Source organism: Equus caballus, chromosome 7 (genome assembly GCF_041296265.1).
Source record: "Equus caballus isolate H_3958 breed thoroughbred chromosome 7, TB-T2T, whole genome shotgun sequence".
Taxonomy (NCBI): domain Eukaryota; kingdom Metazoa; phylum Chordata; class Mammalia; order Perissodactyla; family Equidae; genus Equus; species Equus caballus.
This window is the reverse complement of record NC_091690.1, coordinates 71,050,488-71,077,010: the sequence shown is the minus strand read 5'-3', so window position 1 is coordinate 71,077,010 and position 26,523 is coordinate 71,050,488. Positions and strand designations below refer to the sequence as shown.

The 26,523-nt window shown below is 56.3% G+C and overlaps 1 protein-coding gene across 2 annotated transcripts; it reads left to right on the top strand.

Annotated features, from left to right (window-relative positions):
• Positions 1-14,667: 14,667 nt before the first annotated feature.
• On the top strand, positions 14,668-25,024 carry SERPINH1 (serpin family H member 1). 2 transcript variants are annotated; one of them, XM_023645699.2, is made up of 6 exons: positions 14,690-15,032; positions 16,400-16,443; positions 18,902-19,566; positions 21,316-21,414; positions 21,521-21,753; positions 24,017-25,024. In XM_023645699.2, exons 3-6 carry the CDS (start codon positions 18,945-18,947, stop codon positions 24,317-24,319), a joined length of 1,257 nt encoding a protein of 418 aa, XP_023501467.1. In that variant the 5' UTR covers positions 14,690-15,032; positions 16,400-16,443; positions 18,902-18,944; the 3' UTR covers positions 24,320-25,024. The 2 variants fall into 2 exon arrangements, with proteins under 2 accessions (XP_023501466.1, XP_023501467.1); XM_023645698.2 differs by lacking the exon at positions 16,400-16,443 and having other exon boundaries at positions 14,668-15,032.
• The last annotated feature ends 1,499 nt before the right edge of the window (positions 25,025-26,523 follow it).

The following is a 26,523-nucleotide window of genomic DNA, read 5'->3' as shown; positions in this document are numbered from 1 at the left end:
CTGCTCTCTCCCCCACTCTGCACGCCACCCCAGAGGGGCCACAAGCAGCAGCCAGAGATGGTGAGGGAGGGAGAGCAAGGAGGTCGTCAGCGCTCGCTCCAGGTTTCCTGTTTCTGAGGGCAAGCCCAGCCTCAAAGAAGGTGTCTCATTCTAGAGTGGAGAGATTTGGGAGTTTTAATATTAACTTTGAACGGTGTTTTTAAAAACTGAATGTGTGGGCGATTTCCAACATACACGATGTTAGAGACTAGTATGAAGAACCCCACATACCTGCCTGTTGTTTACCTTCAACAACAATCAGGTCACGCCAGTCTTGTTTCATCTGTGCCCCCACCCACTCCCTCCATGTAATTTTTGAATCAAATCTGAGAAAGAACAGACCAGCTTCTTGCTTGCCTCTGAAAAATTAAAGATAAAAAGCCAGCAGGCTCTGTTTGATTAGGGCACTAAGTTTAGGGCGTAAACCTGAGATCAAAGCAGGAAAGGCCCGCTGAGTCGTTCCACTGAAGGAGGCGTCCATACCTGCTTCTCCCATCATTGTGTCCTCACTCAGCCCAGTGCCGGGCGCACAGTAGGTGCTAGTTAATCCTTCTGGGGCCTCTCCCCCACCTCCTCCTCCGCTGCCATCCCAGCCGGCAGCTCTTGCCCTGTTGGGCATCAGCTGGAGCTGACACCCAGCTCTCCACCCAGGTCCTGCCCACAGCACGCCCACCCCGGGCATCTGCCAGAGGCAGGATTACTGCACAGAACACAGGAGATGATGAGGTCAAGTGCCCAGCTCAGTGCTCTGCAATGGCAGATGGCCGTTACAATAAAAGCAGTGGTGAAGAGACACCCAGAGAAAAGTTTTGAGCAGGAGGGTGACATGAGCAGACATTTTGGGGACTTCCCTGTGTGGAAGGGGGAACAGAAGGGGTGAGAACAGAGGCAGCAGGACGGTGAGGAGACAGGTACCAAAACCTGGGGAGAACGGATGAAGCTTTGACCCATCTGGGAAGGGAGCAATGGGGGATGCCGAAGACGGGGAATCTGGGAAAAGAGGCACAGCTCAGCTGCTGGAGGCCCGGCCCCTCCCGCCTTTGAGCTCGGGGTCCTGAGTGTTCCGGATGAAGCTTTGTAAGGGTCCTTCCTAGGACCAACTATCTGTGTCAGATGAAAATGCAGGGCTCCGTGTCCAAAACTCATTAAGAATTTCAAGATGGTGACACCAGAGCATTAAACCAAGAGCAGAGTTCTTTGCTTGGGGCTACCAGATGTAGAAGGAAAAAAAAATTGGACACTCAGTTAAAGTTGAACTTCAGGTAAACAACGAATAATTTTTTAGTAGAAATGTGTCTGGTGCAATATTTGCAATAAAAGTATTTTGATGTTTATCTGAAACTCAACTTTAACCGGGAGTCCTGTATTTTAGCTGGTGACCCTCCCAGGTGGGTCCTGCAGTCTCCTCCGTGACCTGGGGCTCCTGGGAGAAGGCTTCTCAAACTTCAGCCCACATCAGAAGCACCTGCAGGGCTTGTTAAGACACAGATTGCTGGGCCCCAGCCTCAGAGTTTCTGATTCACAGGTCTTGGGTGGAGCCCAAGAATTTTCAGTTCTCACACGTTCCATGGTGATGCTGATGCTGTTCGTCCCGGGGCCACATTCTGGCACCCACAGTCCAAGGGGTTCATTACCCTGGTGAAGCCGGTCAGTGAGACACAGACACATGCAGTGACCCAACATGGCCACCAGAGGGCAGAAGCGACCACTAGTCAGGCCCGAGGTCCCGCCCACAGTCTTGGAACATCTTATACTTTTACTCAGCATTGCTCTGTGCCTGACAGTGTCCCCGGCCCTGGCCACGACAAAAACATGGGTCAGGCTCATTACCTGCCCTTGAGAAGCTCAGAGTCTGGAGAGGGAGACGGAAGTGTTAACTGGCAATTACAGTTGGTGCTGAGGCAGAGGGAAACACGGAGTGGGATGGGGTGGTGAGGCTGTAGGAGCCCAGAGGAGGGTGGGGGTAGTCAGGCAGGCTTCCCGGAGGAGTGCGTCACCTGAACCACCAGGAGGAGGCACCCAGATGGGGAGAAGAGCAGGGAGGGCATTCTGACCACTGGAACCCACAGGTGCAGGGCACACAGGCTGGGAAGTGTCAGGTGTGCTCAAGGACTTGGGCAGCATGAGTACCTGCTGGGGCTGACAGGGGCGTGGCTGGATCTGAGGGTCTCAGGGAGCCCCAGGTGGGTTTTAACTGGATGGTGTGTTAGATTGATCCCCCAGCAACGGCATGAGGAGGAGAGACCAGAGGCGGGGAAGCTAGTGAGGAGGCTGGGGCAATGTTCGAGAGACGAGGTGACCAGACAAAGCAAGGGTGGCAGCAATCTCTCATTCATCCACTCATCCACTCATCCATTCATTGCACACATTCATGAAACAACTTCTCCTAGCCAAGCCTGGGCTGGATTCTGGGACTTGGTGGTGATCAAGACAGTCAGTTCCTGGCCTTCTTGTACACCTTACATTCCAACGGGAAAGGCCACCATCCAACAGCCAATGGCACAGTGAATCAGCCAGTGATGGCTGTGGTCCCTAAGGGACCAGGACAAGAGATGATAAGGAAGCCAAATGACAGGGTATGGGCAGAGGTGGGGGTGGGAGGCATCTCCCAGGAGAGCCCCTGACCTGGGCATCCTGACCCAGCGAGCACAGACGCCTCATTCAGCCAGACCCTGGCGCCCTCCCCACCGCAGCCCAGAACTGACAATATGGCCATTGAAGGCTGCTGCCACTGCACAAGGCCCAGCCTTTCCTGCCCCCACTCTCCCTCGGCCACACAATCCTGGCCTTCAACAGGGAAGAAAGAGCACGATGCTATGCAGGTACCAGGGGCTGCGTCCACTCCTCGACCAGAGTCAGTCTGGCCCCCAGCTCCAGGTGAGCGCCAGGCAGGCACCTTCTTCAAATACCAGAGCTCCCCTTCTAAGTGTGTGAAGGGTCGGCCAGCTAGAAGCAGGGGGATGGAGGAGATGACCTTGAGCGCCAATGCTGTAGGGGTTGTCCTGGATGCTCAGGGTTCCTGGAGCACATCGCATCTGAGAACTCGCCTGGTGCATTCTAGCCTTGGGGCCTTTGCACATGTCGTTCCCTCTGCTTGGATGCTCTCCTCCACTCCAAGGCCTTCGCAGGGTTGGCTTCTGTTGTAGACAGAATGATGGCCCCCCAAGGAATGTCGACGTCCTAATTCCTGGATACGTCAACTTACATGGTAGAGGGGACTTTGCAGATGTGACTAAATTATGGATCTTGAGACACGGAAATTACCTGGTGGCCCAGTGTAATTACCAGGGTCCTTATAAGAGGGAGGCAGGAGTGGGGTTCAGAGTCGGAGAAAGAGATACGGTAACAGAAGCGGAGGTTAGAGAGAGGGGGAGATTTGAAGATGCTACGCAGCTGGTTTTGAAGATGGAGGAAGGGGCCACGAGTCAGGGAGTGCAGGCGGCCTCTGGAAACTGAAGAGGAGGAAGAAGCAGATCGCCCCTGGAGCCTCTGGAAGGAGCGCAGCCCTGCCCACCCCCTTAGTTTTCTGACGTCAGAACTGTAAGAGTAAACTTATATTGTTTTTTTTTCGTTTTTTGTTTTTTTTAAAGATTTTATTTTTTCCTTTTTCTCCCCAAAGCCCCCCGGTACATAGTTGTGTATTCTTCGTTGTGGGTCCTTCTAGTTGTGGCATGTGGGACGCTGCCTCAGCGTGGCCTGATGAGCAGTGCCATGTCCGCGCCCAGGATTCGGACTAACGAAGCACTGGGCCGCCTGCAGCGGAGCGCGCAAACTTAACCACTCGGCCACGGGGCCAGCCCCAACTTATATTGTTTTAATCCACTAAGTTGACAGCCATTTGTTCCGGCAGTGATGAGAAACAAGGGCAGCTTCTTATCACTCAGGCTCAGGCCAGGCTGCGTGAAGTGGTTGTCCCCCCTTCTCCACCACCTGTTTTCCTTTCTTCGTGGCCTTTATCATTATCGGACATTATCGTATCTATTTCTTCTTTATGGCCCGTCTCCCCTAGCCCACATGTGAGGCTCCTGGAGATCGAAGGCCTTGTCTTGCCCCCTCTTATGTTCCGACATCTAGAACAGTGCCTGGCATATAGCGGGTTCTCAACAAATATTTGTTGCATAAAGAAAGAATGAAGGAATAAACGAAGGACCTCATATGATCTCTCTCACGTGCACCCTGAGGGCAAGGGAAGGGAGGGGTTTGGCTGGCCAGGGAGGCCTGGAGGGGTCGGGGAGACAATCGTGTGCATGCCCGTGGGAGCTGGGGGGCATCTAACACACAACTTGGGCCTGCACTTTCCAGTTTACAGGACTTTCCATTTTCAAACTCAGCACCGTTTTTTTTCCTTTTGTCCCTCAGAACAACCTGGAAGACAGGCTGTTGAAAGGAACCACAGCTCTCACTTTGCAGACAGGGCACTGAGGCTCTGGAGGGTGACTTGAGAGTGGGGGGCCATCCAGGTGACAGGCAAGGACACAGGGGGATCTGGGAGTCACCTGAAACCTCGCCGGGACGAGGGTGAGGCAAGTGAGGCATCCAGCCCGCGTGCAAATTAAAAGGGGCACCAAAACGTCAGTCATCAAGAGAAATAACATTTTCATGCAATCTTTTTAAAAATCAAAGCTAATGCAAAAAAAATCCTTGATAAAATATCAACATTTTTCTTTTTTTCAGGGAGATTAGCCCTGAGCTAACATCTGCCGCCAATCCTCCTCTTTTTGCTGAGGAAGACTGGCCCTAAGGTAACATCCGTGCCCATCTTCCTCTACTTTATATGTGGGACGCCTACCACAGCATGACTTTTGCCAAGTGGGGCCATGTCCGCACGTGGGATCCAAACCCCAGGCCAGCGAAGTGGAACGTGCGCACTTAACCGCTGCACTGGGCCGGCCCCTCAACATTTTAAATGAGCCCTTTTTTTCTCTTTTGGCTCAGGCTGCAATACGGCTTGACCCAGTACTGTGTTATTGATCTTGTCTGGGTCTAAATATATGACGTGTGGGGCCCCTTCTTCACAAATCATTCAGAATTTCAAATGGTGACAGCAGCACATTTGACTACGTGTGGGGCCCTGGGAGGCTGCGCAGGTCGTTCACCCGTGAAGTCGCCCTGATCCCGTCTTCATTTAACATTTTGATATTGTGTTCATCCTGGATTTTTTTGCATGGATTTTGGTTTTTAAAGATTATATGAAAATATTGCCACTCTTGATTGCTGTGGCTTTGGTGCTCCCACGAGTTGTGCGCCCCAGGAGAGCGCCTCACTTCCTGCCCCTCCCCCTTCTCTGCCCGGCAAGCTTCTTCCCAGCCCCAGGCAGCCTCCTCCAGGTCTTCCCTGCCCCATCCCTGTGTGGCTCAGGCGCTTTCTAGCCCTCTGCCTTCTCCCTTTTGTCATCCCCCGGAGCAACCTGTGTGAGCCCTGTCACTTAAGGACTGGGAGCGGATGTGGTTTGTTTCCGTGTTCCCAGCACCGGGCCTGACTTGACATAGCTGTTCAGGAAAAGTTGGTTTTGAGTGAAAATGGAGTGGCCCACCAGTGTTTGGAATTCTGCGTCAACACGATGCCTTCCGGTCAAGTCCTTCTGTCTCCAGGAGGTCCTTGGTAAAACCTCTACGGGGTAACCCGTTAGCAAGAGTCCATCTCTGAAAATGTCCAGTGGCAGCGGAGGCAGCTCTGTGGGCATCTGCTTGTCCCCCACCCCGCCCCTGGGACACCATGTCAGACCCAGCCCCACTCCAAGTGGCGGGGGAGACCTCTGGCAGGATGCGGCAAGGGCCGGTGCTCTGGACATGGATGGAGGCAGAGTAGGCACACTGTCGGGACTCTGATATCAAGGCAGCCTCATCTCCGGGCTGTTCTGCCCCTGCCCATGGCCTGTTGCTGAGCCGCTAACTGCACTAACCATGCTGTGCTCTCTGTCTGGGCCACGCCCCCTGCTGCGTGCTCCTGGTCTCAGGGACTCACAGTTTGGCTCCAATAGCCAGGCCTCCTGGGACCAGGCCTTTGTGTCTAGGTTTGCATCTGAGACCCTTTCTGGCCCTCAGCCCCACCCTTGCCCATCTTCCAGGGCTGGGATTTTGTGTCAGGGAGGCTGCCCATGGATCCTTGAGCCTCAGCTTATGCTGATCCCTTTAGATCCCCAACTGTATCCTGCGACTCTGTAAGACCTGGCTTCCTCTCTTCATCGCCCTAACACGGGGGCCTGGGCAGGGTTAACAAAGAATTGACTTGTAGACAGTGCTCAAGATTTGGGGAACTCTGAGTCCTGGGCATCGGGGAGCCAGCGTGGGCCTCCCAACGCCCTCAGGTATGGCCAGCTGGCTGCAGTGGACAGAACCCTGGACCCCAAGCAGGGTGCTCGTCTACAAATTGAGAATTCCAATGCCTACCTCGCAGCAGGGAGTTCACAGAGAGGGTGAGAGCTCCTGGCACCCAGTGGGCATCAATAAATGCTGGTTCCCTTTCTCCTGTGCCTGGTTTGGTGCCCAGATTGATCAGCCATGCCCTTGGTGACCCCCTTACTGCTCTAGCCCCCAATCTCTGAGTTCTTTTTCACAACTCTCTGTCCCAGCTGAAGAGATGGGGAAACTGAGGCTCAGAGGGACCAGGGACTTGCCGAAAGTCACATACAGAGTCAGAGGCTGAGCACAGACTGCCACCAGGACCTGACTCAGCCTGGGCTCTGCAGGTGCCCAGCTCCTCCCCTCCAGTTTCCCCATCTGGGCTTGGGAATGCTGAGCCTGAGAGGGACAGCTGTGCGTGCAGCATCAGCTGTGGGCCCCTCCCCCATGCGCACATGCACACGCACACAGTGCTGAGGGCTCTGGGCGCTTCCATGAAAGGCGTGCTTCCCTCCTGAGTCACAACAGACCCAGAATAGATAGCTTTGGGGCCTGGCTGGGCTGCAGTCCCAGAGCTCCAGCCTGCCCTGAGAGCCGGTCCCCCCCTCCCTGCTGGAACATCTGGGCAGTGGCCAGCACAGCTGCATCCCCTCAGCAGGGCCTGTCAGGATAGGCCCACGTTGCATCAGCTCAGCCTGTCTGTGCGCCGGCTCCCACCCGCCAGCCAATGGGGCCTGGCCGAGTGTACAGATCCCGGCTCTGGCCCACCCCACCCTACACGGAACCACCACGCCGCAGCGCAGCCGGTCCTCCCTCAGCATTCTCAGCGAGGGAGGAGGGGCACTGGGCTCCGTTGTTCCATTGCATCTCACATGGCCTTCCTCCCTCTGCCCCTGGCCCCACCAGTGGCCCTGCCAGCTCCACCTCAATTCTCCTTCCTGGATGGGGCAGAGGTCCCTCCTCTGCCTGACAAGGTCTGTTTCTCCCCAGCCTCTGTTCTTTCCGTGCTCTGGACCTGCTCTCGCCCACACCTTCCATCCCGTGCTGTCCACTACTCTCTTGTGCCATGACTCCCAAACCGTCCCCTCCAGCCTGGCCTTCTCTCCTGAGTGCCAGACTCACAGATGCAACAGCCTCCTGGATGTCTCCAGTCTACAGACAACAGAGCTTACCATCTTCCCGGAGTCTCCATCCCAGGAAGGGGGCCATTTGCCACCTGTTCACTTAGGCCGGACGCCCAGGTCTTCCTTCCTTCTCCTCCCGGGGCCTCTGTGCTCAGTCCCTTGCCCGGCCCTCTCGGCCCTACAGCTCCTGCCCCGGGCCAGGCACCAGCATCTTGCTCTGGGTTATTGTGACATTCCCCTGTCTGAGAACTTTAAAAACATCAACGTGGCCTTGTGGCCTTGTCGCCTCCAAGCTAAACTGCCTCCAGGAGGAAGCTCCAAGCTGCCCAGGCCCCCAGCTCCTTCGAGACCCCTCTTCTGCAGATTTACCCACACGCACTCCTGCCCCCTCGCATGGTGACCTTTGTCAGCACTCTTCCCTGCCCTGCCCTGCCCTGGCCGCTCCCCAGGAAGTCCTCAGGATCCAGCGCAATTTAGCCTGAGGCCTGAAGCCTGCAGGCCTGTGGTGGTGGGAAATACCCTGCCAGGCTAGAGGGGCTCCAGCCTAGCTTCCCAGCCTCCCCACAGCTGCTGTCTCTTTCCTATTCACTTTATTGATTTTCTTGAAACTGATTATAAAGGTAATGTATGCTATTGAAAAATTTCAGAGAAGCAGAGAGGAGACAACAGAGTAACTTGTATTTCCATCTCTAAAGATCAACAGTATTAATCCATTTGAGAGTATTTCCTTGTAGCCTTTTTCTATGAATATTATATCTATCTATCTATATTTTTTTATGAATACACATTCATTGATTTAAAAAAAACAACAACCTCCAAACAGCAGAAATATTTTAAAAATTAAGTGGAAATCACCTAATAGCAAGCATTGACTTTTTGGTGAAATGTGAACATTCTTCCACGTACCTGTGCCTCTGCATAGAGAGTTTTCATAAACATGCTGTTTTACATTTTATCTTTTATCCACCAACCCATTGAACTCTCTCTCTCTGCCTGAGGATGAAAACGGCATCCCCCCTTTATGATGCTGCCAGTGGTCCGTCCCTTCCTGACCTTGTTTGCAATCTTTGGCCCTTGCAAACAAGGCTGTAATGAACATCCTTGTACATGTATCTATGCTCGTATTTTCAAAAATCAATTTCTTAGGCTAAATTCCTAAAACTGGATTTTTTCCAAAAAGAACACAAAAATTTTAAAATTTAAGACATTTGTGAATAGGTGATGGATTCATACAGTCCAAAAGGTCATGAGGGATGGAAGATGTCTCACTCCTCCTCCTCTCCCTCCCAACCAGTTCTTCTCCTGCTTCTCCCCGACCTTGACACCCGGGCTCCAGGGATGGTCTGTGCCTGTACGAGCAAGGGCGGCACGCTGTCCACACGCCCCTTCACTGTTCTTCCTCTCTAAGAGCCAGTCAAAATCAGGACAGAAAGAATTTCCTCACTTTGTGTGTTTCCCAGCTTCTTGGCATTCCCCCCCACCAACGATGGACACTTTGTTTCCAATTTTTGCTATTACAAACAATGTTTCCGGGACCTATTCAGTAACATATCTTTAAAGCTGCCGGGCAAACGGCCTTCTAGAAAGGGTGTGCCCATTTCTCCTCCTGCCAGCAGTGTGGACAAACACTTCTTCCTGTTTAAAATGAAATCCCTCAGATCCTTCCTGATCCTGCTCATATCCCCACGTTACAGATGAGGAAACTGAGGCACAGAGAGGGGCAGTGACTTTCCAAGGTCACTCAATGAGTGGCTGTGCCCAGGCTTCCTGACTCCCAGGCTGGGTTCGTCCCGCTTTGCCAGGCTGCCATCCTCTGCCTGTGCCTCCCCAGGGAAGTCCCCACTCCAGTCACAGCCCTTTGCTGTCCTCATGTGTATGTGCGCGGCCAGGTGTGAGTGGGACCGACAGGACGGTGCTCAGAGGACACAGCAGGATGGTCAGAGGTGGCTTCTTAAGGTTGGGTGGGGTTTGCCCAGGTGATGAAGAGATGAGCAGAGCGGGGCAGAGATCCTAATATCATTTAGAGTGCTCAAAGTGCTCTCCAATTCCGTGTCTCGTCTGTGCTTCTCATCATCCTCGAGATATCATTCATATTTACAGAGGGGGGAGCTACATCCTGGGCACGAAGCTAAAACGGGAGAGAGCCAGGACAGCATCCCAGGGCTCCTGACCCCCAGACCAGGGCTTCTTGCACTTTATAACCCTGGGGAGGCTGCACTGGGCTGAAGCAGATTAGGGCTGGAGGGGTGGTGGGGGGTCAGAGCTCAGGGGTCCCTTTTCTGAGTGTCAGAGACACTGAGACAGGAAGGGCCTCACTATTATTACAGCTGTCGGTGTCACCTGGGGGAGAGAAGAGCTGGGCGCTGGGTGAGGGGTGGGAGGAGAGGCAGTGGCACAAGAGGAAGGGCAAGGCAGTATTTAACAACCATCCTACCCTCAGCAGCCCTCCAGGCCTGGCCTTGCAGGTCGCTGGAGCCATTTCCACGGGCTGCCAAGAGAAAGTTGGGAGGGGGAGGCTGGGAGAAGAAAGGGAGCTCCCAGTCCACCCCTAAAAATTGTGCGCCCCACTCCAAGAAGCTGAACTTTCTTAAGAGCATCCTCCCTTGTTCGGGCCCTCAGAAGGCAGACAGTCTCCGCCCCGGGACACCAAGGACCTGCACTGACAAACTGGCCTGCCCCATGCAAGGCGATGAGGGCAACGAAAGGGCTTGGACTTCCTCTCTGGGAGCCACAGGAGGGTCTTGAGCTGGTGCAATCAACAAGCCCGGGGCTGGGGTCAGGGCCCCTGTCCCTGTGTTCTGCACCTGGCTCACTTCATTTCCCAGTGGGAACTATATCTTTGCCTTGTGCAGTTTGTGGCCCCCTACCTGAGGTAGACGCTCAAGAAAAGCCTGCAGGTTTGGAGGTGAAGATGGGCGGAATGTCAACTGGGCAGGGAGGGGGTGGCAAGGAGAAGTCACAGCCTCTCATTTTACACATGAAACTGAAGCCCAGACATGGAAGTGACTTCCTCAAGGCTTCGTAGCTAGTAAGGGGTGAAGAGATGAGGGTGGAATACCCGACTTCCGGGCTGTGCCTGCGTACAGGTACCCATCACGCATGCGTGCCATGTGTGGGGCACATGTGGTGTGTTGCTAGAGAGTTACACAGACATGTGTGGACGTGGCTTGCACGAAGGGGTAGCCGAGGGCGTGTGGACACGTGTGTCCGCAGTGTCGTGTGTCTCCCGGGCACTGGGACACGCGTGTGGGCGAGGGCACTGGAGTTCCTGAGTGACTTCCCTCGGCACCAGCAGGACTGCAGGGGGTGGGGTGGGGCGGGCCTGCACTGGGAGGAGAAGGGGAGGAGTCGGGAGCCCACCCACCCTCTGGCCCACCCTCCGGACAATGACAACGAGGACGATGACAACGACGTGGCAGTTGGCAGGACAGCCCTTTCCGTCAGAAGGCCAAGCTCCACACTCCAAGAGAGAGAATCGGAGATTGCAGAAATTGCGTTTCCCTGACTCATGCTTCAGGCTGCGAGCACATTCTTGGCTCCTGGACAGTATCTCAAGGAAGACCGGCCTGTGGTGGCCCTGGCTCGCGGGGGAGAGGGCCAGCCACGAACCAGTTATCTGAGCCTTCCTGGGCCCCAGTTTTACCCCCCTGTGTAAAAAGGGGAAAAGGACTGCACTTCCTTCCAATTAACGCCTGTAACTAAAAGTGAGACACTGTTCAGGGCACCCAGCACAGGGCCTGGCCACAGCAGAGTGTCCCCTAAATGTCACTTCCCTCTCCTCACTCCCCTTCTCAGGGACGAACAGACCTAATTCAAATCCCAGTTCTGATGGCAGCTTGCTGTGTGTGCCCTTGAGCACGCCACCTAGCCGCCCTGAGCCTCCCTTTCCTCATGCTTATAATGGGGACATTCTTACTTAACCTGAAAGTATTAAATATGATAATATGAATGTGGTGGGCACTTAAATAACATGTGAGTTTTTGTCCTAGGAGTCAACAGGGCGAGGACTGAATGAGTCTAGCCACTGAGGCCAAAGAAAGCTGTTTCTGCAATGCCGGGCAGACCCGGGCCTGCTACCTGGCTGCATCGGTTAGAAGATGGTTTAGGGGAGAGAGGGCTAGGGGTCCAGGGTGTGGGCTCTGGCCTAGCTTCACCTTTGACTTGCTGTGTGACCCTGGGCAAATTCCTGCCCCTCTCTGGGCCTCAGTTTTCTTCTCTGTAGAGTATGGGTGCAGCTGGACTATATGATATTCTTTTGTTTTTGTTTTTGTTTTTTTGCTTCTTTTTTTTTTTTTTTTTTTTGAGGAAGATTAGCCCTGAGCTAACATCTGCTGCCAATCCTTCCCTTTTTTGCTGAGGAAGACTGGCCCTGAGCCCACATCCGTGCTCATCTTCCTCTGCTTTATATGTGGGATGCCTACCACAGCATGGCTTGCCAAGTGGTGCCATGTCCGCACCTGGAATCTGAACCAGTGAACCCTGGGCCACCGAAGCAGAACGTGTGCACGTAAGCGCTGCTCCACCGGGCTGGCCCCTAACTCCATGATTTTCCTGCTGCCCACACCTCTTGGGACCTAGTGATTTCCAGCTGAGCCCCCTTGGGAGGCTGGGTGGGGGGCAGGAACAGCTCCTGCAAGAAGCCAAAGGCATTGGCGGAATGGGGACCCGAAATGCTGGGGAGTTTCTCTGCATTTCAGACTCTTTCCCCTCTCAGGAGTGCTTTTTTCAGGAAGTACAGCCAGGGAGTTGGGGGGAAGGGCCTTGGTCAGCAGGGCCAGGCTGGGCTCAGAGCTAAGAATAAAGTGGCAAAGGCTCTTAACATTTTTTGCTGATCTCGGAGATTTAAAGGAGCCGTTGCCTTCTTGCTTCAGGAAGGCTGAGCTGGGAGCCCAGTGGACTCAGGCGGCTGCCTCCATCACTCAGTGACCACGCTCACCCCCTGCCTCTTCTGGGCCTGCACTGTGGTGGGTGTGACTCAGAGTGAGAAGGGGAAGGACCTGCCCCTCCAAAGTCTCCAGTGACAACCCAGGGTGACGACGCAGAGATAACGCAGCTCCGCCCCACACAGGAGGCTTCTGACCCAGTCTGAGCTCCAGGAGTGGTCTGGCGAGGCTGGCAGAAGGTCTTCAGACCCAGGCCCCGCTCCAGGCCTCAGCTTCCCTGTCTGTAAAGGAGGGCAGTGGTCCTTTCTACTCTGACCTTCTAGGATTCTGGGTTTAGCTAACAGCATGAGCCTCAGTTTACCCTTCCCTCTCAGGATGATCACTGAGAATCATGGCACTCAGCTTCCCCCTAAAGTGTCGGTGAGGCCTCAGAGAGCTAAGAGATGGAAGACTGTGAAGGAAAGGAAAGCTCTGCGGGATTTGGACATCTGGACCTGCTGGAAACTAAGATGAACTTCTCCTTCATTCCACCGGCTCTGATGGACCCTTAGCTCACTGGCCAACTACCACCTGAGGGCCAAGCTGGGGGTAGGGGTGGGGTCTGGCCTGTGACCCAGGCCGTTTCCTTGGACAATAAAGACTTACCCTTAAAAGCAATCCACAGTTGAGGCAGGAGGACACCGATGCCCAGGACAGCTCCCCAGAGATGGACACCCCCTGAGGCAGAAAGACCTTGTTAGTGATCAGACCTGTCCTCAGAAAGAATGCGAGGCTGCCTCAGAGGGAGGGGCTGCCTCCCTGTTCTTGGCAGAGCCCGGGTGCTCGCCTTTCTGGGCACTGCGGAGAGGTCTTCTGCTTGGGGCTGCAGACAGGAATCCATGACCTCTGAGAGGCCTTGCAGCCCTGGGTCATTAATACTTTTATTATAAGATTCTTTGACTCTGACATTTAACATTCTAAGATTCCTTAGGTGGATTCAAAGACTCCATTGGGCTTCGAGTAAGGTACCATATTCTATGATGATCACCTTAGGCGTCAAAGAATCTCTGATTTGGAGAGTCTGAAGCTCTTGGCGCCTAAGATTTCCCACAGCCCTTGTAGTCTGACTCGCAGCAGCACAGCCTAACCCAGACTGAGAAGTCGGTCACCACCACTAGGCTGCGGGGCAGAAGGGGCCCACCCCCCGCCCCTGCTGCCGGGGACCCAGCTGATTCACCCGCTGGCTGCTGGGATTCATTTGCTCCCCAAGACCCAGAGATGCACCTGGAAGAAAGAAGATACTCAGCACGGTCTGTTGACTGACTGAATGAATGAGTGAATGAAGTGTCTCTTGACTCTGTCCCTTCCTCTCCATACTGTGCCCATCCGTTATTTGTCATTTCACTATTAAAGAAAATCCGGGGGAGGGCAGGCGGGTCCTGAATAATCTGTCTTCCTGAGTTTTCTGCTAACGAGAACACGCGCCCCTCAGAATGTACATCCCTGAAGGCGAGGACTTTGTCCTGTTCTCAGCTGTGACCTCAGCACCTGGAACAGAAAAGAATACCCCCACTGGGCTCAGAGCTCAAGAGGCTATCAGCTGTGGGAGGGCGAGCTGAGAGGAGTTGATAGTGAGACCTGGAGTCCGTGGGAGGGGACCAGACAGGGAGGGGGCAGGGGGACCAAGGAGAGAGAGAGACAGACAGAGACAGAGAGGGAAGGGAAGCAAGGAATGACTTCACATCACAATTCACAGCCAAAGGAAAAGATGCCCAGAAAAGGAAAGTACCTGGCTTAGGGTCACACAGCATATTACTGGGTGGACAGCCAGGGTTCTCCCTCCTGTGCACCCCTCCGGGCCCAGCCAGACCACCTGATGTTCTGGAAGTGTCTCTGCCTCTATCACTCCAAGACTTTCCTCGGGGAGGGTCCGGTACTGAGTCTGGTCCATCCCTCTCCACCTCAGGGCCCGTCACCGAGGTCGAACTTGCGCCAAGGTGCTCGAGATAAACTGCAGATGGACAAGGGAGCTGCCTCCCAACCCCTGACCCCTTGCCTGAGACAAAGGAGAGGGAAACTGACTGAGGAGGGGGCGTGCAGGGGAACCCAGTTAAGTTTCCAGCCGGGGGGAGAGGACCCACTGAGGCAGAGCCTCTGCAAGGAAAGGGATGCTGGAAGGAATGTGGCTTGTGCGCAGAGCGTGGGGCCGGGAGGGGGCTCCTCTCGGGAAGCTGGACCCTGGAGCCCCACGTCCCCTCCAGCCCAGTGGTCGGCACTTCCCCCGCCCCGCCCTCCAGGACCACAAGGGCCCGGAGTCTGCGCTGAGTCGAGGACGCCCGTGCGCTCCGCAGGTCGTGCGGTCCCGGGCGGCCTCCCGGCGGGGGTCCCCGCTCCCCCGCTCCCCCGCTCCGTCCGACGAGGGGGGCAGTAGGACCCAGGGGCCAGGAGAGTCCGCAGAGGGAGGGGGCGGGAGCCGGGGCGGTTTGGGGGAGGTCTTTGGCTTTTTTTGGTGGAGCCGGGGCGCCCTCCGGAAGCTTTTCCAACTTTCCAGAAGTTTCTCGGGACGGGCGGGAGGAGGGGACGCCATATATAGATCTGGGAAGCGGGGGAGCGGCGGAGAGTGGAAACCGCCCGCGGCTCGAGAGCGAGACTCCCGGCCGGCCCAGGTGAGGGGCTGCCCGAGGGAGGGGCTGGGGGCCGCTGGAGCGTTGGGGATCGAGACCCCGGGGCTAGGTGGTGAGGGCCGGGGCGGAGGTCGGAACCGGGGATGGGGAGTCAGGCACTCGGAGGATCTGGAAGAAGTGCATGGTTCCCCAGAAGTCTGGGACAAGGGTGGTGATGGCAGAGGAGACGGTGGGCTGGGGGCCGGGATGCTGAGACTCGACCCTTGGCGGGAACAAGGAGGGAGGGGATACAGTCTGGGGCGCCTCCCCGCACGGATCCGGGGGCCAGGCCTGCTCTGCAGTTCGGGGTGCCTCCAGTTCTGGGGTTGAGGCCCAGGGGCCAGGCGGGAGTGGTGGACCAGCCTTCTCACAGGCTTGTTGGGGGGCATCTGAGCCTCCTGAAGGTAGGGTGGTGGGAAAGGAGGTGAAACAGTCTTGGCTTTTCCTGGCGGGGGTGGGGAGGTCTTGGCTTTTGGGGTCCCCATGGCTTGGGAGGAGTCGCCAACAGTGTCTCCACTTCTGATCAGTAGCCTGCGTGTGCAGGTGATGGCAGCTAGAGCAGGGACTTGACCAGCACCCGTCTCCCCCACCGCCCTCCAAAAAGGGGGTGAGGACTCAGCAGGGCTGCATCCGCCCACAGAAGTGGGGAGGGGAACTGACGAGAAGGCTTTGAGTCACCCGGGCTAATTCTATCCACTGCCACCTGGTTCCTGGAGTAACTGCAGGGTTAAGGCTACTTCCAGAGGCCGCGGGTCCCTGCCCCCTGCGTAGGGACATTCCTGAGGGGCTGGAGTGGAGGAGGAAGAATGCAGCGGCTTCCAGCATGACCAGGAGGCCCGGCCCCGCCTCTTCCCGGTTTCCGGCTGGTCCCTCTGGGCTGCAGGGCCCGGATGGAGACCGAGGAAAATTAGGGGGCTTTGATTCCCTGGAAGTCTGGCTGGGACCACACCCTCCTGTGCTCAGATGGTTCATCTGCCCATCCCCCCTTCCAGAGGCCTCCGGGTCCCCTCCTTTTGTCTCTGGTCACCGGCAGTCCTAGCAGAAATGTTTTTTACTGGCTGTGTAACAGGACACCACATCCAGCCTCAGGAGGGGCTCTCTGGGTGCTTCTGGGAGCCCTGTGCTAGGAGGCCTGACCCTCCACTGATCCCCGTGGGATTTGGGATGGGTCTCTGGCCTCAGTTTCTCACACAGTACAATGAGATGGATGACCTCCAAGGTCCCTGTAGATCTGGGACTGGTTTTGCCTTCCTTTGTGCAAGGGGAAGTGGAGATGGGGTCCCGTTTTGGGGCTGGGCCTTCCAGGCCCTTCCTCACCACCACCCCAGCTCTGCCCTCTCCATTCTCCTCACTCTTCTGTTTTCTTTCAGAATGAAAAAGGCAGGCATTGACCTCCCCCTGAGGCAGTTTCAAGGTATTTTAGACCCCCTCAAGTGTTTGAGACCCTCTCTGGTGGTCCCCCTAGCATCTGCTTCCCTTCCCTTCTACTTAAACCTAGAATTCGGTCTCAATGCAGTCTGGCTAGCTGTGGGCACAACCCTCAGCTCTCTGATTGCGTATTTTTCTTTGTGGGACCGTAAATCATCTAGCCTTGCCCTGAGGGCTGGGATTTCTTTGTGGCAACGTGGGCTCAGCCGCAGGAGTCCAGCCTGCTTGCAGGGACTTGCCTCCGTCCGCTCCAGCTGCTGGGTTACCAGGCAGCCCTTCTCCACAGCCATGCATCTCCCTGCGGACACCCATGTGCGGCCCTGAAGCTAAGGCCCGGGAGGCTCCATGGCCCCCTTGGGGACCAGAACCCAGGCCTTCCTGCTTCTCAGACTGGAACCCCCCTCTGCCGGCCGGTGGAGATAATTCCGCTTCCAGCCTGCCACGTCACCCCACCCGGAGCAGAAGCAGGAGCGCAGCTGCGTGGCTGCCTGAGGAATCCCAAACTAGTCATTTGGAGCTTTCTTGAAAAGCCCCTCCCAGCCCTTTGAGGTTCCGGTTGGCTGCCGGTGGGGGCTGTCAAGATGGTGTCTGCCACGTGGCAGGGCTGTGAGCCGGGCTCCTTGCCTCTCCCCAAGGGATGCTGGTGGCCTCTACAGTGGTCTGAGCTCTTGCATCAGCTGTCTGGACTAGAGGTGGCCTCTGAATAGGGTGACCATATGCCTGTTGTCCTGGCATAATAATTAGTAGTGCCCCATTTTACTCTTTTAAGTGCCCTTGTTTGTACGATCATAATATGCTCACTGTGCCTTTGAGCTCCAGGTCTGGTGGGGAAGGCGCTAGGCCTGGGAGGAGGTGGCCTGGGCCCTGAGCTGCCCCTCCCGTCTGTACTTTGGGGTCGCCTCTCTCTTAGCTCCACAGTCTGCACTCCAGGGTCCAGGTCTCTCTCGTACCTTCCCCCAGGCAGTTGTGAATCTCAGTGGCCTTCCCTCCCCTCTTCCCAAGTCCTCTTTGCTGCTCCTTAGCACCGCACCTTCAAGGAGGTGGCAGCCCAGGGAGGGGGCCCTGCCTGGTTCACAGGATGGTTGCAGCCATCGAGTCTTCCCCGAAACCCAGTGCTCCCGCAGGCAGGCCCGAATCCTGAGGGTCTTCCACCGGGATTCTGAATTTCTGGTCTTCCTTGAGGAGGACCATGGGATGGGGTCTGCCCGAGCAGTGGGATCTCAGCCTCCGCCAGGGTTCTTTCCAGCCCTTCCCATGACTCTGTCATCTCCTCTTCCATCCTGCTGCATGCAGTGGAGGCGAGAAGCCCTGAAGGAGGGGAACGGGGGACACATCCCATGTGGAGAGACTGTCCTGACTGCAGGCCCCAGCGAGGGGAGTGAGGCCTGCCCTAGGGGCCACTGCTACCGCTGTGGTTGGGGGAGGGGGCCTGAGGGCAACGCTGTGGCCACAGAGCACATGGCCTGTGTGGCAGTGGCTGTCAGGTGGGAGGGCAGAATGGAATCTGAGGTGGCGCCAGCTTCCTGGGAGGCTGAACACACATCTGGCCAGCCTCTGGTGAAGGGGAGGGATGTCACCGCTCCACTGAGCTGTGACTTAGCCCCTCCCGCAGTATCCTTCCTTTCAGGAAGCCCCCAGCCTCCAGCTTTTGTCCTGGGGATTTCCCATCGGCTCCAGGGGCTGTGGGCAGATAGGCAGGCAAGTCCCTGCCAGGATAGAGGCCTCAGGCATGGACACCTAGACCCTCGCAGCTTGGGGCGGGAGACTGAGGCTCAGAGAGGGGTGGACACACAAACACACACACACACACTCTCTCTCTCTCTCAAGGTCACCCTTGGGGCAGCAGACTGGGCATGTGGGCTCCCCCATTTAATGAGTGAACCAACCAGTGACTCATTAACGTCCCAGGGTGGAATGAAAAGCATGGGGGAGGAGCAGGCCTGCACCTCTGCCCCATGAGACATCCTTTGCAGACCCTCAGCCCGGCTGCCACCTTTTTCCACTGGAAAAGGGCCCCAGGGTTGTACGAGATCGGAGCTAACCTTTGTACAAACTGACGACCCCAGGTCTGGCCAGTGGCCTGAGTCCTGCTCATTCAGGAACAGCTGGGGCCTCTTGTGCTAGGCACTGGCGATGCAGAGGGAAACCAGACTGGCTAGGTTTCCTGTCCTCCTGGAGGTCCCAGACCAATTAGGGATGGAAATAATACTTAGTAAACACCCAAGTCTAAGTGTTGTAAGTTCAGTGCAAGAAATTGGGGTGGAGGTGGTGAATTGCCAGGAACCTGCTTTGGATAGGGAGGCCTCTGAGATCCCTTGTCTGGGCAACCTTGAGTTTTCTGGGCTCCCTCGCTCCCATCTCTAGGGGACTTGGTGGCAGCCAGAATGCTGGGGTTGGTTGTTGGGGACGAACGCCTGGAGCCTGAGGGTGCCCTCTCTCTGCAGCCCGCACAGGTCCTCCGTGGTGCACACAACCCGCCTCCCAGCCATGCACTCCCTCCTGCTCATCAGCACCTTCTGCCTCCTGGCCGCGGCCCTGGCCGCCGAGGTGAAGAAACCCGCGGCCGCAGCAGCCCCTGGCACGGCCGAGAAGCTGAGCCCCAAGGCGGCCACCCTGGCTGAGCGCAGCGCTGGCCTGGCCTTCAGCCTTTACCAGGCCATGGCCAAAGACCAGGCGGTGGAGAACATCCTGCTGTCGCCCGTGGTGGTGGCCTCGTCGCTGGGGCTCGTGTCGCTGGGCGGCAAGGCGGCCACGGCGTCGCAGGCGAAGGCTGTGCTGAGCGCCGAGCAGCTGCGCGACGAGGAGGTGCACGCGGGCCTGGGTGAGCTGCTGCGCTCGCTGAGCAACAGCACGGCGCGCAACGTGACCTGGAAGCTGGGCAGCCGCCTCTACGGGCCCAGCTCGGTGAGCTTTGCCGACGACTTCGTGCGCAGCAGCAAGCAGCACTACAACTGCGAGCACTCCAAGATCAACTTCCGCGACAAGCGCAGCGCGCTGCAGTCCATCAACGAGTGGGCCGCGCAGACCACCGACGGCAAGCTGCCCGAGGTCACCAAGGACGTGGAGCGCACGGACGGCGCGCTGCTGGTCAACGCCATGTTCTTCAAGCGTGAGTCCCCGGGGCGCGCGCCTCCCCCTCCCCAGCCTGGCGATTAGATCAGTACCCCTGTGCCAAGCACCGCGAGCTGCTGCCCGTTCACTCCTCAGCAACCCGGGGAGGCAGGCACTGGTATAAACCCTCTCTACATACAAGAAACTCCATTCAGAAGGTGTAGGGTGTGTCTGCAAGAACGGGATGGAGATTCAGGCCCAGCAGAGGGACTCTGGGGGATGTGCTCCTGCTGTGTTTCATCACGTGGAAGTTCTGTTGCTTGTTTTTGAATCCCTAAAATTCGATCATCAGTTCTGCTGCTCAGTAGCAAGCAGCAGAAAGGTCCCACACCTGTGATCATGCCTGATCCTAAAGCAACCTGGGCGCTGGTAGGGTTCCCCCCATCTCACAGGTGCAGAAACAGGCTCAGCTAGGAGATGGCAGAGCGCGACTCAGGCCCAGGCGCATCTGTGTTGATTTGAAGATGGGATTTGGGGTGACTGAGTATTTTTGCGTATAGTCATCCTTTGGTATCCACGGGGCATTGGTTCCAGGACCCCCGCGGATACCAAAATCCGAGGATGCTCAAGTCCCTTAGTCGGCCCTCTGTATCCATGGGTTCCCGATCTGTGCATATGGAGGGCCCACTGTACCGACAGCACTGGGCCTTTCCTGGTGTGTAAGGATGAGGTAACCCCCTCATCCCTTACCTGGGAGGGGTGAAAGCTCTTGCAGCCAGTCAACAGCTGAGTCTGGATTTGAACACAGGTCTGATTGTGACTTAGGGCAGGGTTCAGGCCACTGTCACCCAGGCATGGTTTTTGGGGTCATTTTTCTGGCCACGGAGACAGGACTTGCAGACAGGAATTAAGGGTGGTCGGGGCTGGCCCCGTGGCCGAGTGGTTAAGTTCGAGCGCGCTGCTGCAGGCGGCCCTGTGTTTCGTTGGTTCGAATCCTGGCCGCAGACATGGCACTGCTCATCAGACCACGCTGAGGCAGCGTCCCACATGCCACAACTAGAAGGACTCACAATGAAGAATATGCAACTATGTACTGGGGGGCTTTGGGGAGGAAAAGGGAAAAAAAATAAAATCTTTAGAAAAAAAAAAGGAGGGGCTGGCCCCGTGGCCGAGTGGTTAAGTTCGAGCGCTCCGCTGCAGGCAGCTCAGTGTTTCGTTGGTTCGAATCCTGGGTGCGGACATGGCGCTGCTCATCAAACCACACTGAGGCAGTGTCCCACATGCCACAACTAGAAGAACCCACAAGGAAGAATATACAACTATGTACTGGGGGGCTTTGGGGAGAAAAAAAAGGAAAAAATAAAATCTTTTAAAAAAAAAAATTAAGGGTGGTCTTGGGGCACTCCCTGCGCAGGGCATGGACTCCTCAGTTAGCAGGTGGGGTGAGAAGTCCAGCTCAGCACGTGTTCCCCAAATGCTTGACTGGTGCCGGGGCAGAGGGTGGACGTGCAGGTGGCTGAGGGGATTCCCTATCCTGTGGGAAGCGCAGGCTCTGACTGGGGAAAGCCTGTCTTCAGACAGCGTGTCCTGGGGCCAAGACTCCCGCCCCCAAAGCAGGCAACATGTACTCCATTGGGTGGGTGCTCGGGGAGCAGGTGGGCTACAGCAGAGCCCCAAAGACTGGGACAGAAGCCTGTGGCAGGATAGATCAGGGTTGATCCCCCAAATGCATTTGGGGGTTAGGGGCTGTGTTGTGTTTCTAGGTGGGGGCGTGTCTCTCTGACCTGTGTCCTACCTCCCACGGCAGCACACTGGGACGAGAAATTCCACCACAAGATGGTGGACAACCGAGGCTTCATGGTGACCCGTTCCTACACCGTGGGTGTCACAATGATGCACCGGACAGGTAGGTGCCTCGCAGAGCGGGGGGCCCAGGTGGGGCTCCGAGGATGCTTGGGGCTGGCCCGGCTGCGCCCCACCGCATGCCCAGGACCTTCTCTGCACTCTCTCAGGCCTCTACAACTACTATGACGACGAGAAGGAGAAGCTGCAAATTGTGGAGATGCCCCTGGCGCACAAGCTCTCCAGCCTCATCATCCTCATGCCTCACCATGTGGAGCCCCTCGAGCGCCTTGAAAAGCTGCTGACTAAAGAGCAGCTGAAGACCTGGATGGGGAAGATGCAGAAGAAGGCTGTCGCCATCTCCCTGCCCAAGGGGGTGGTGGAGGTGACGCACGATCTGCAGGTGAGGGCCGGCCCAACCCCGGGACCTGCAGGGCTTGGAGGAGGAGGGGTGCCCGGGGCAGCCATTCAGCAGCTCAGCAGGTCCGTCCTGAGCCCCCTGGGTGTCCCAGAGGTACTGGGCTCTGCTGTGGGGGAAGCTGGGGAGGCAGGAGGCATGGGCCCTGCCCCTTGGGAAGGTGGTGATAACATTGGTAGCTAAATATCATTGAGTGCTTGCTGTATGTCAGGCCCTCTTCTAAGTGCTTTGTGGGTATTAAACTTTTAATCCTCGAAACAACTTTATTAGGTCAGACTATCAGCCTTATCCTGCAGATGAGGAGGCTGAGGCTCAGAAAGGTTAAATATCTTATCTAAAGTCACACAGCCAGGAACTCAGATGTCTGGCCCCAAACCATGCCCTCAATCCCATGCCTCTGAGAGTCTGAAGTGCCCCAGTTACAGATTGTTCCAGCTGGAGGCTCATCCCCCTTGCGATAGTGACACTAACAGTGGCTTTCAGCTATGGGTCCCTTGGGATGAGTGGAAACTTAACGTACCCACTCAACAGCATGTCCCCCTCATGACCACCCTGGGTGCTGGGCAGCGGCTCGGAGAGAAGCAGTGCCTGGCTGAGGTCACCTGGCTAGTCAGTGGTGGACTCGCCGTGAGTCCTCCAGGTGAAGGCTCAGGCGGCCTTTCTGTAAGCAACAGGGAGAGATTTTTGACCTACTCCAAAGGGAGAACTTTCATCTCATTCTCGTGTTGGCTGCCAGCAATGGTTCCTTGGCAGGCCTCTCACCCCCAGAATTGGTTCAGACTTGCGGCTGAGAGCGTGGAGAGAGAAAGCTTGAGATGAAATGGGGCTTAGGCTCCTAGCCCGGGGCTCGTGGAGCTGGTATGGTCTGTACCGTAGGTAGAAGTGAGGTTTCCTGAGCATGGCCGTCACCGTCTCCCTCCCAGGCCTGTCCCAACTCTTCCCCAGCCCCTTCTTCTGCAGTGACCATTATCTGATCCCTTTCTACCCTTCTTTCTCCCATGTCTCCCTGGAGCCCTCGGGGGACACACGACCCCCCAGTCCATGGGGTAGATTGAGCTGGCAAATTTGACCTTGTGCAAGGTCATCGGGACTGGCGTAGACTAGAATGCCTGTCTCAGGACCCCAGGTCTAGTGCCTGTTTGGCCCTCCTGGGGAAGTGGACTGTCCTGCAGGAGGCACAGCCCTGGCGGCTGCTGTTCACTCAGCCAACCGCCCTTTGCTGCTGCCTCTTCCGCCCTCAGCGCCGGGGAGAGCCCTGGCAGTGGGCCCTGCCCTGCGGGAGCTCTGAGGCGGCGGGGAGAGACAGACAGGACCAGACACTGACAGACAGAGGCTAGGGGTGTGGAGGCCCAGGGAGGCACGGCTCCAGTCTTGTGGGATAGAGAGGGCTTCCTGGAAGATGTGGTGTCTAAGGAGACCCACAGGGAGAGAGGGCAGCCCTCGCAGTGCAGCTTGTTCAATGAGGCTGCACCCTGGAGAGCAGGGCGGGGCGTGCTGACAGGAGGGGGGTGTTTTAACTTTTCACTGTGGAAACGTATAAAACTATAATAAAGATAGATTAATGTAACGAACCCTCATGTATCCGTCATCCAGCTTTAACTGTTAATAACTCCCAACCAATAAGGATTCATCTAGACACACCCATTTCTCCCCCATGAGATTACTTTGAAGCAAATCCCAGACATCATATCACCCTGGAAAGGTTTTAAGCCCAATAGCTTTCCTTAGATTAGTCTTTCTCAAACTCGAGTGTGCCAAGAATTACCTGGAGAGGTTGTTTAAAAAGGTTCCCAGGGGCTGGCCTGGGGGCACAGCGGTTAAGTTTGTGCACTCTGCTTTGGCAGCCCCAGGGTTCAGAGGTTTGGATCCCGGGTGTGGACCTAGCACCATTCATCAAGCCACGGTGTGGCCATATACGCTGCCAGCGGTGCTGGTGCTGGCTGTCCATGACCCACACCTTGACAGGCACTGGTCAAGATTGCTTGGCGGAGCCAGGGATAAATTCTGCCTTTTCTCCGAGTCTCAGTTTCTGCATCTGTGAAGTGGAGGCTAGAAGCTCTTGCAGGGTGTCCTTGGGATTGAGAAAGCAGTGGTTGAAGTGCCCGCACCATGTGTGGCACACAGAGGGTGGCAGGGAGCGGCTCTGAGGAACAGGTGGGGTAGGAGATGCCGGGCAGTGTGGGTGGACGGGGAGAGTCTGGGAGCTTTGCGCACCATGACCTCACGTGATGCCTACCTGGTCCCACAGAAACACCTGGCTGGGCTGGGTCTGACTGAGGCCATTGACAAGAACAAGGCAGACCTGTCGCGCATGTCGGGCAAGAAGGACCTCTACCTGGCCAGTGTGTTCCACGCCACCGCCTTCGAGTGGGACACAGAGGGCAACCCCTTCGACCAGGACATCTACGGGCGCGAGGAGCTGCGCAGCCCCAAGCTCTTCTATGCTGACCACCCCTTCATCTTCCTGGTTCGAGACACCCAGAGCGGCTCCCTGCTGTTCATCGGGCGCCTGGTCCGACCCAAGGGTGACAAGATGCGAGACGAGTTGTAGGGCCCCAGGGTGGGCACGGGCTGGCAGGAGGCAGCTGAAGGCTCCTGAGACACATGGGTGCTATGGGGGTGGGAGGAACTGAGGTTCCGACCTTGGATGTTCCACGGGGTGGGGGTGGGGCAACAGAGCAGGCTCCCCGTGTCTGAGCAGACCTTCCCAGCTGGAATTCACTCCGCTTGCACATGGGGCCCCAGGTACCGGATGCCGAGCCCAGAGCGCCCCCTCCTGTGGGGCCTGGGCGGTGGTCCTCGTGCCCTGCCCTCGGAGACCTGGGATCAAGCCTGCCTCAGTCAGTGTTCGTATTTATAGCCAAGTGCTTTCCCATCTGTGAGACCACATCGAGCTGGGGGTCCAGCCCAGCCCTCGTGGAAGGGGAGCGCTCGCTTCCTGACACTGCCCGCACCTCAGCCCCCTCCCCAGCTCTAGCCCAGTCTTCTCCCAACTTCCCTCAACTACAAAACTTGGTGCTGCAAGCCCTGGGACAGGCACCCCCCAGCCATGGCCCTGGCCCCGAGAGGGGGTCCGGGAGGCGCTCATAAGGGGTTCTCTTGGGCAGACTCTGGTCAGGCATCATGGGGATGAACTTTTTTTTTCCTTTTATAGATTTTCAAAGATGGGGGGGAGGAAAGTGAGCCCTTGTTGCTGTTAAACCAAGAACTTATTTGTACAATTTTTTTTTTTTCAATAAAAACGTTTCCAGTGAAATTTTGTTGGAGCATGGAAGATGATTGGGTCAGGAGATTCCCATGTCATTCTTCCCAGGGGACCAGGGTTGCTACTAACGGCCCATATCAGACCCTGAAGTGCTGGCAGATAATATGTGCTGCAGGCCCGTTATGTGTTGGCCTACTATATGCTGGCTTGGCAGGCCCACTATGTGCAGGCTTGGGAATTGTTTTGGCTTGGCTGCCCTGGAGAAGTTGTGGCTGCAGGGCTGGAATGACGGCACTGGACTGGAGCCCAGGGCGTTCGGTCCCGCTGTGAGGGCCCCGTCTTCATTACGCAGGCTTTCAGTTCCAGCAGACCCATCCGTACCCACGGCCGGGGCGTACAGGGCTGTGGAAGGAGGGAGCTTGTGGGATCCTTGCTCTGTGTTTGGATTTGTAACAGGAGAGGAGGAGGGACCTGACAGCCCTCTTGTTGGTTCCCACTCATGACCACACCTCAGGGAGGGAGAGGGCACGTGGGATGCAAAGGACAGAAGACCTGTGGCCAGGGAGGCAGAGGAACAGAGGAAGCTGGATTCGAGCCCCATTTCTGCTACTTGCTGACTGTGTGACCTTGGACAAGTCACTCCCTCTCTCTGGGCACCTCTTTGGCTTCCTTCTGCCAACAGCTCTGCCCTGGAGGTTGTTGGTTCATGGAGTGAGCCCCTGCCTGGCTGGGCAGCCCAGTTGGAGTGCTCCAAGATGTGAATGGGGCGGCAGAAGGGCCGGCAGATTCACTTTCATTAGTAGCACAACAGAATTTTAACATGACTGTTCAGCGCTCCAGGGCTGCTCTATGCTGTGGACCCAGTAAATTCCATCTCTACCCTCAAGGGCTTCATCTAGAGGTGGAGACTTAAGGACCTGCGTGCTCAGTACTCACTGTGTTCCAGTGGCCTGGATCATTCTGTTCCCAAGTGTGCCACACTTAACTGCCTACCTGAGGGCCTTTGCACTAGCTGTTCTTTTTGCCTGGCAAGCAGTTCTTCTGGATCTTCGCAGGGCTGCTGTTTGTCATTCAGACCTCAGCTTGAATGGCATCTGCTCAAAGAGGTCTACCCTGACCACCAGTATAAGCTCCTCTCCACCTCGGTTTCTCTACCATGTTTTCTTGTTTTACTGACTCTTAAGCACTATGAAATTACCCGCCTATTGACACATTCACTGTCCCCACTGCTAGATTCAGCTTCATACACATATAAGGGACTCAGAACATATCTGCTGAGTAAGTGAAAGGGCCTCCTAGAAGGGCACGGGGGCTGTGGGAGGCCGGAGGTGGAAGCCATGACTGCATGGGGAGATCAAGGAAGGCTCCCCAGAGGAGGTGACATGGGCTGCCTTGAAGGGTGAGTAGGCATTTCTTGATCAGAATAATGGTTTTAATAATACCAGCTGGTACTACCTTTATGTTTTGGTCCCACTGTATACAAACACCATGTCAGTCACTTGATACATATCATTTTATCCAAGCCTCCTAACAGCTTGGCTAGGTCGCGA

Excerpts from the sequence above, each read along its gene's own strand:
- SERPINH1 (XM_023645698.2), top strand. The coding sequence starts at position 18,945 with ATGCACTCCCTCCTGCTCATCAGCACCTTCTGCCTCCTGGCCGCGGCC. Across the intron at positions 21,415-21,520 it reads CACAATGATGCACCGGACAG|GCCTCTACAACTACTATGAC; the intron begins GTAGGTGCCTCG and ends GCACTCTCTCAG. Across the intron at positions 21,754-24,016 it reads AGGTGACGCACGATCTGCAG|AAACACCTGGCTGGGCTGGG; the intron begins GTGAGGGCCGGC and ends CTGGTCCCACAG.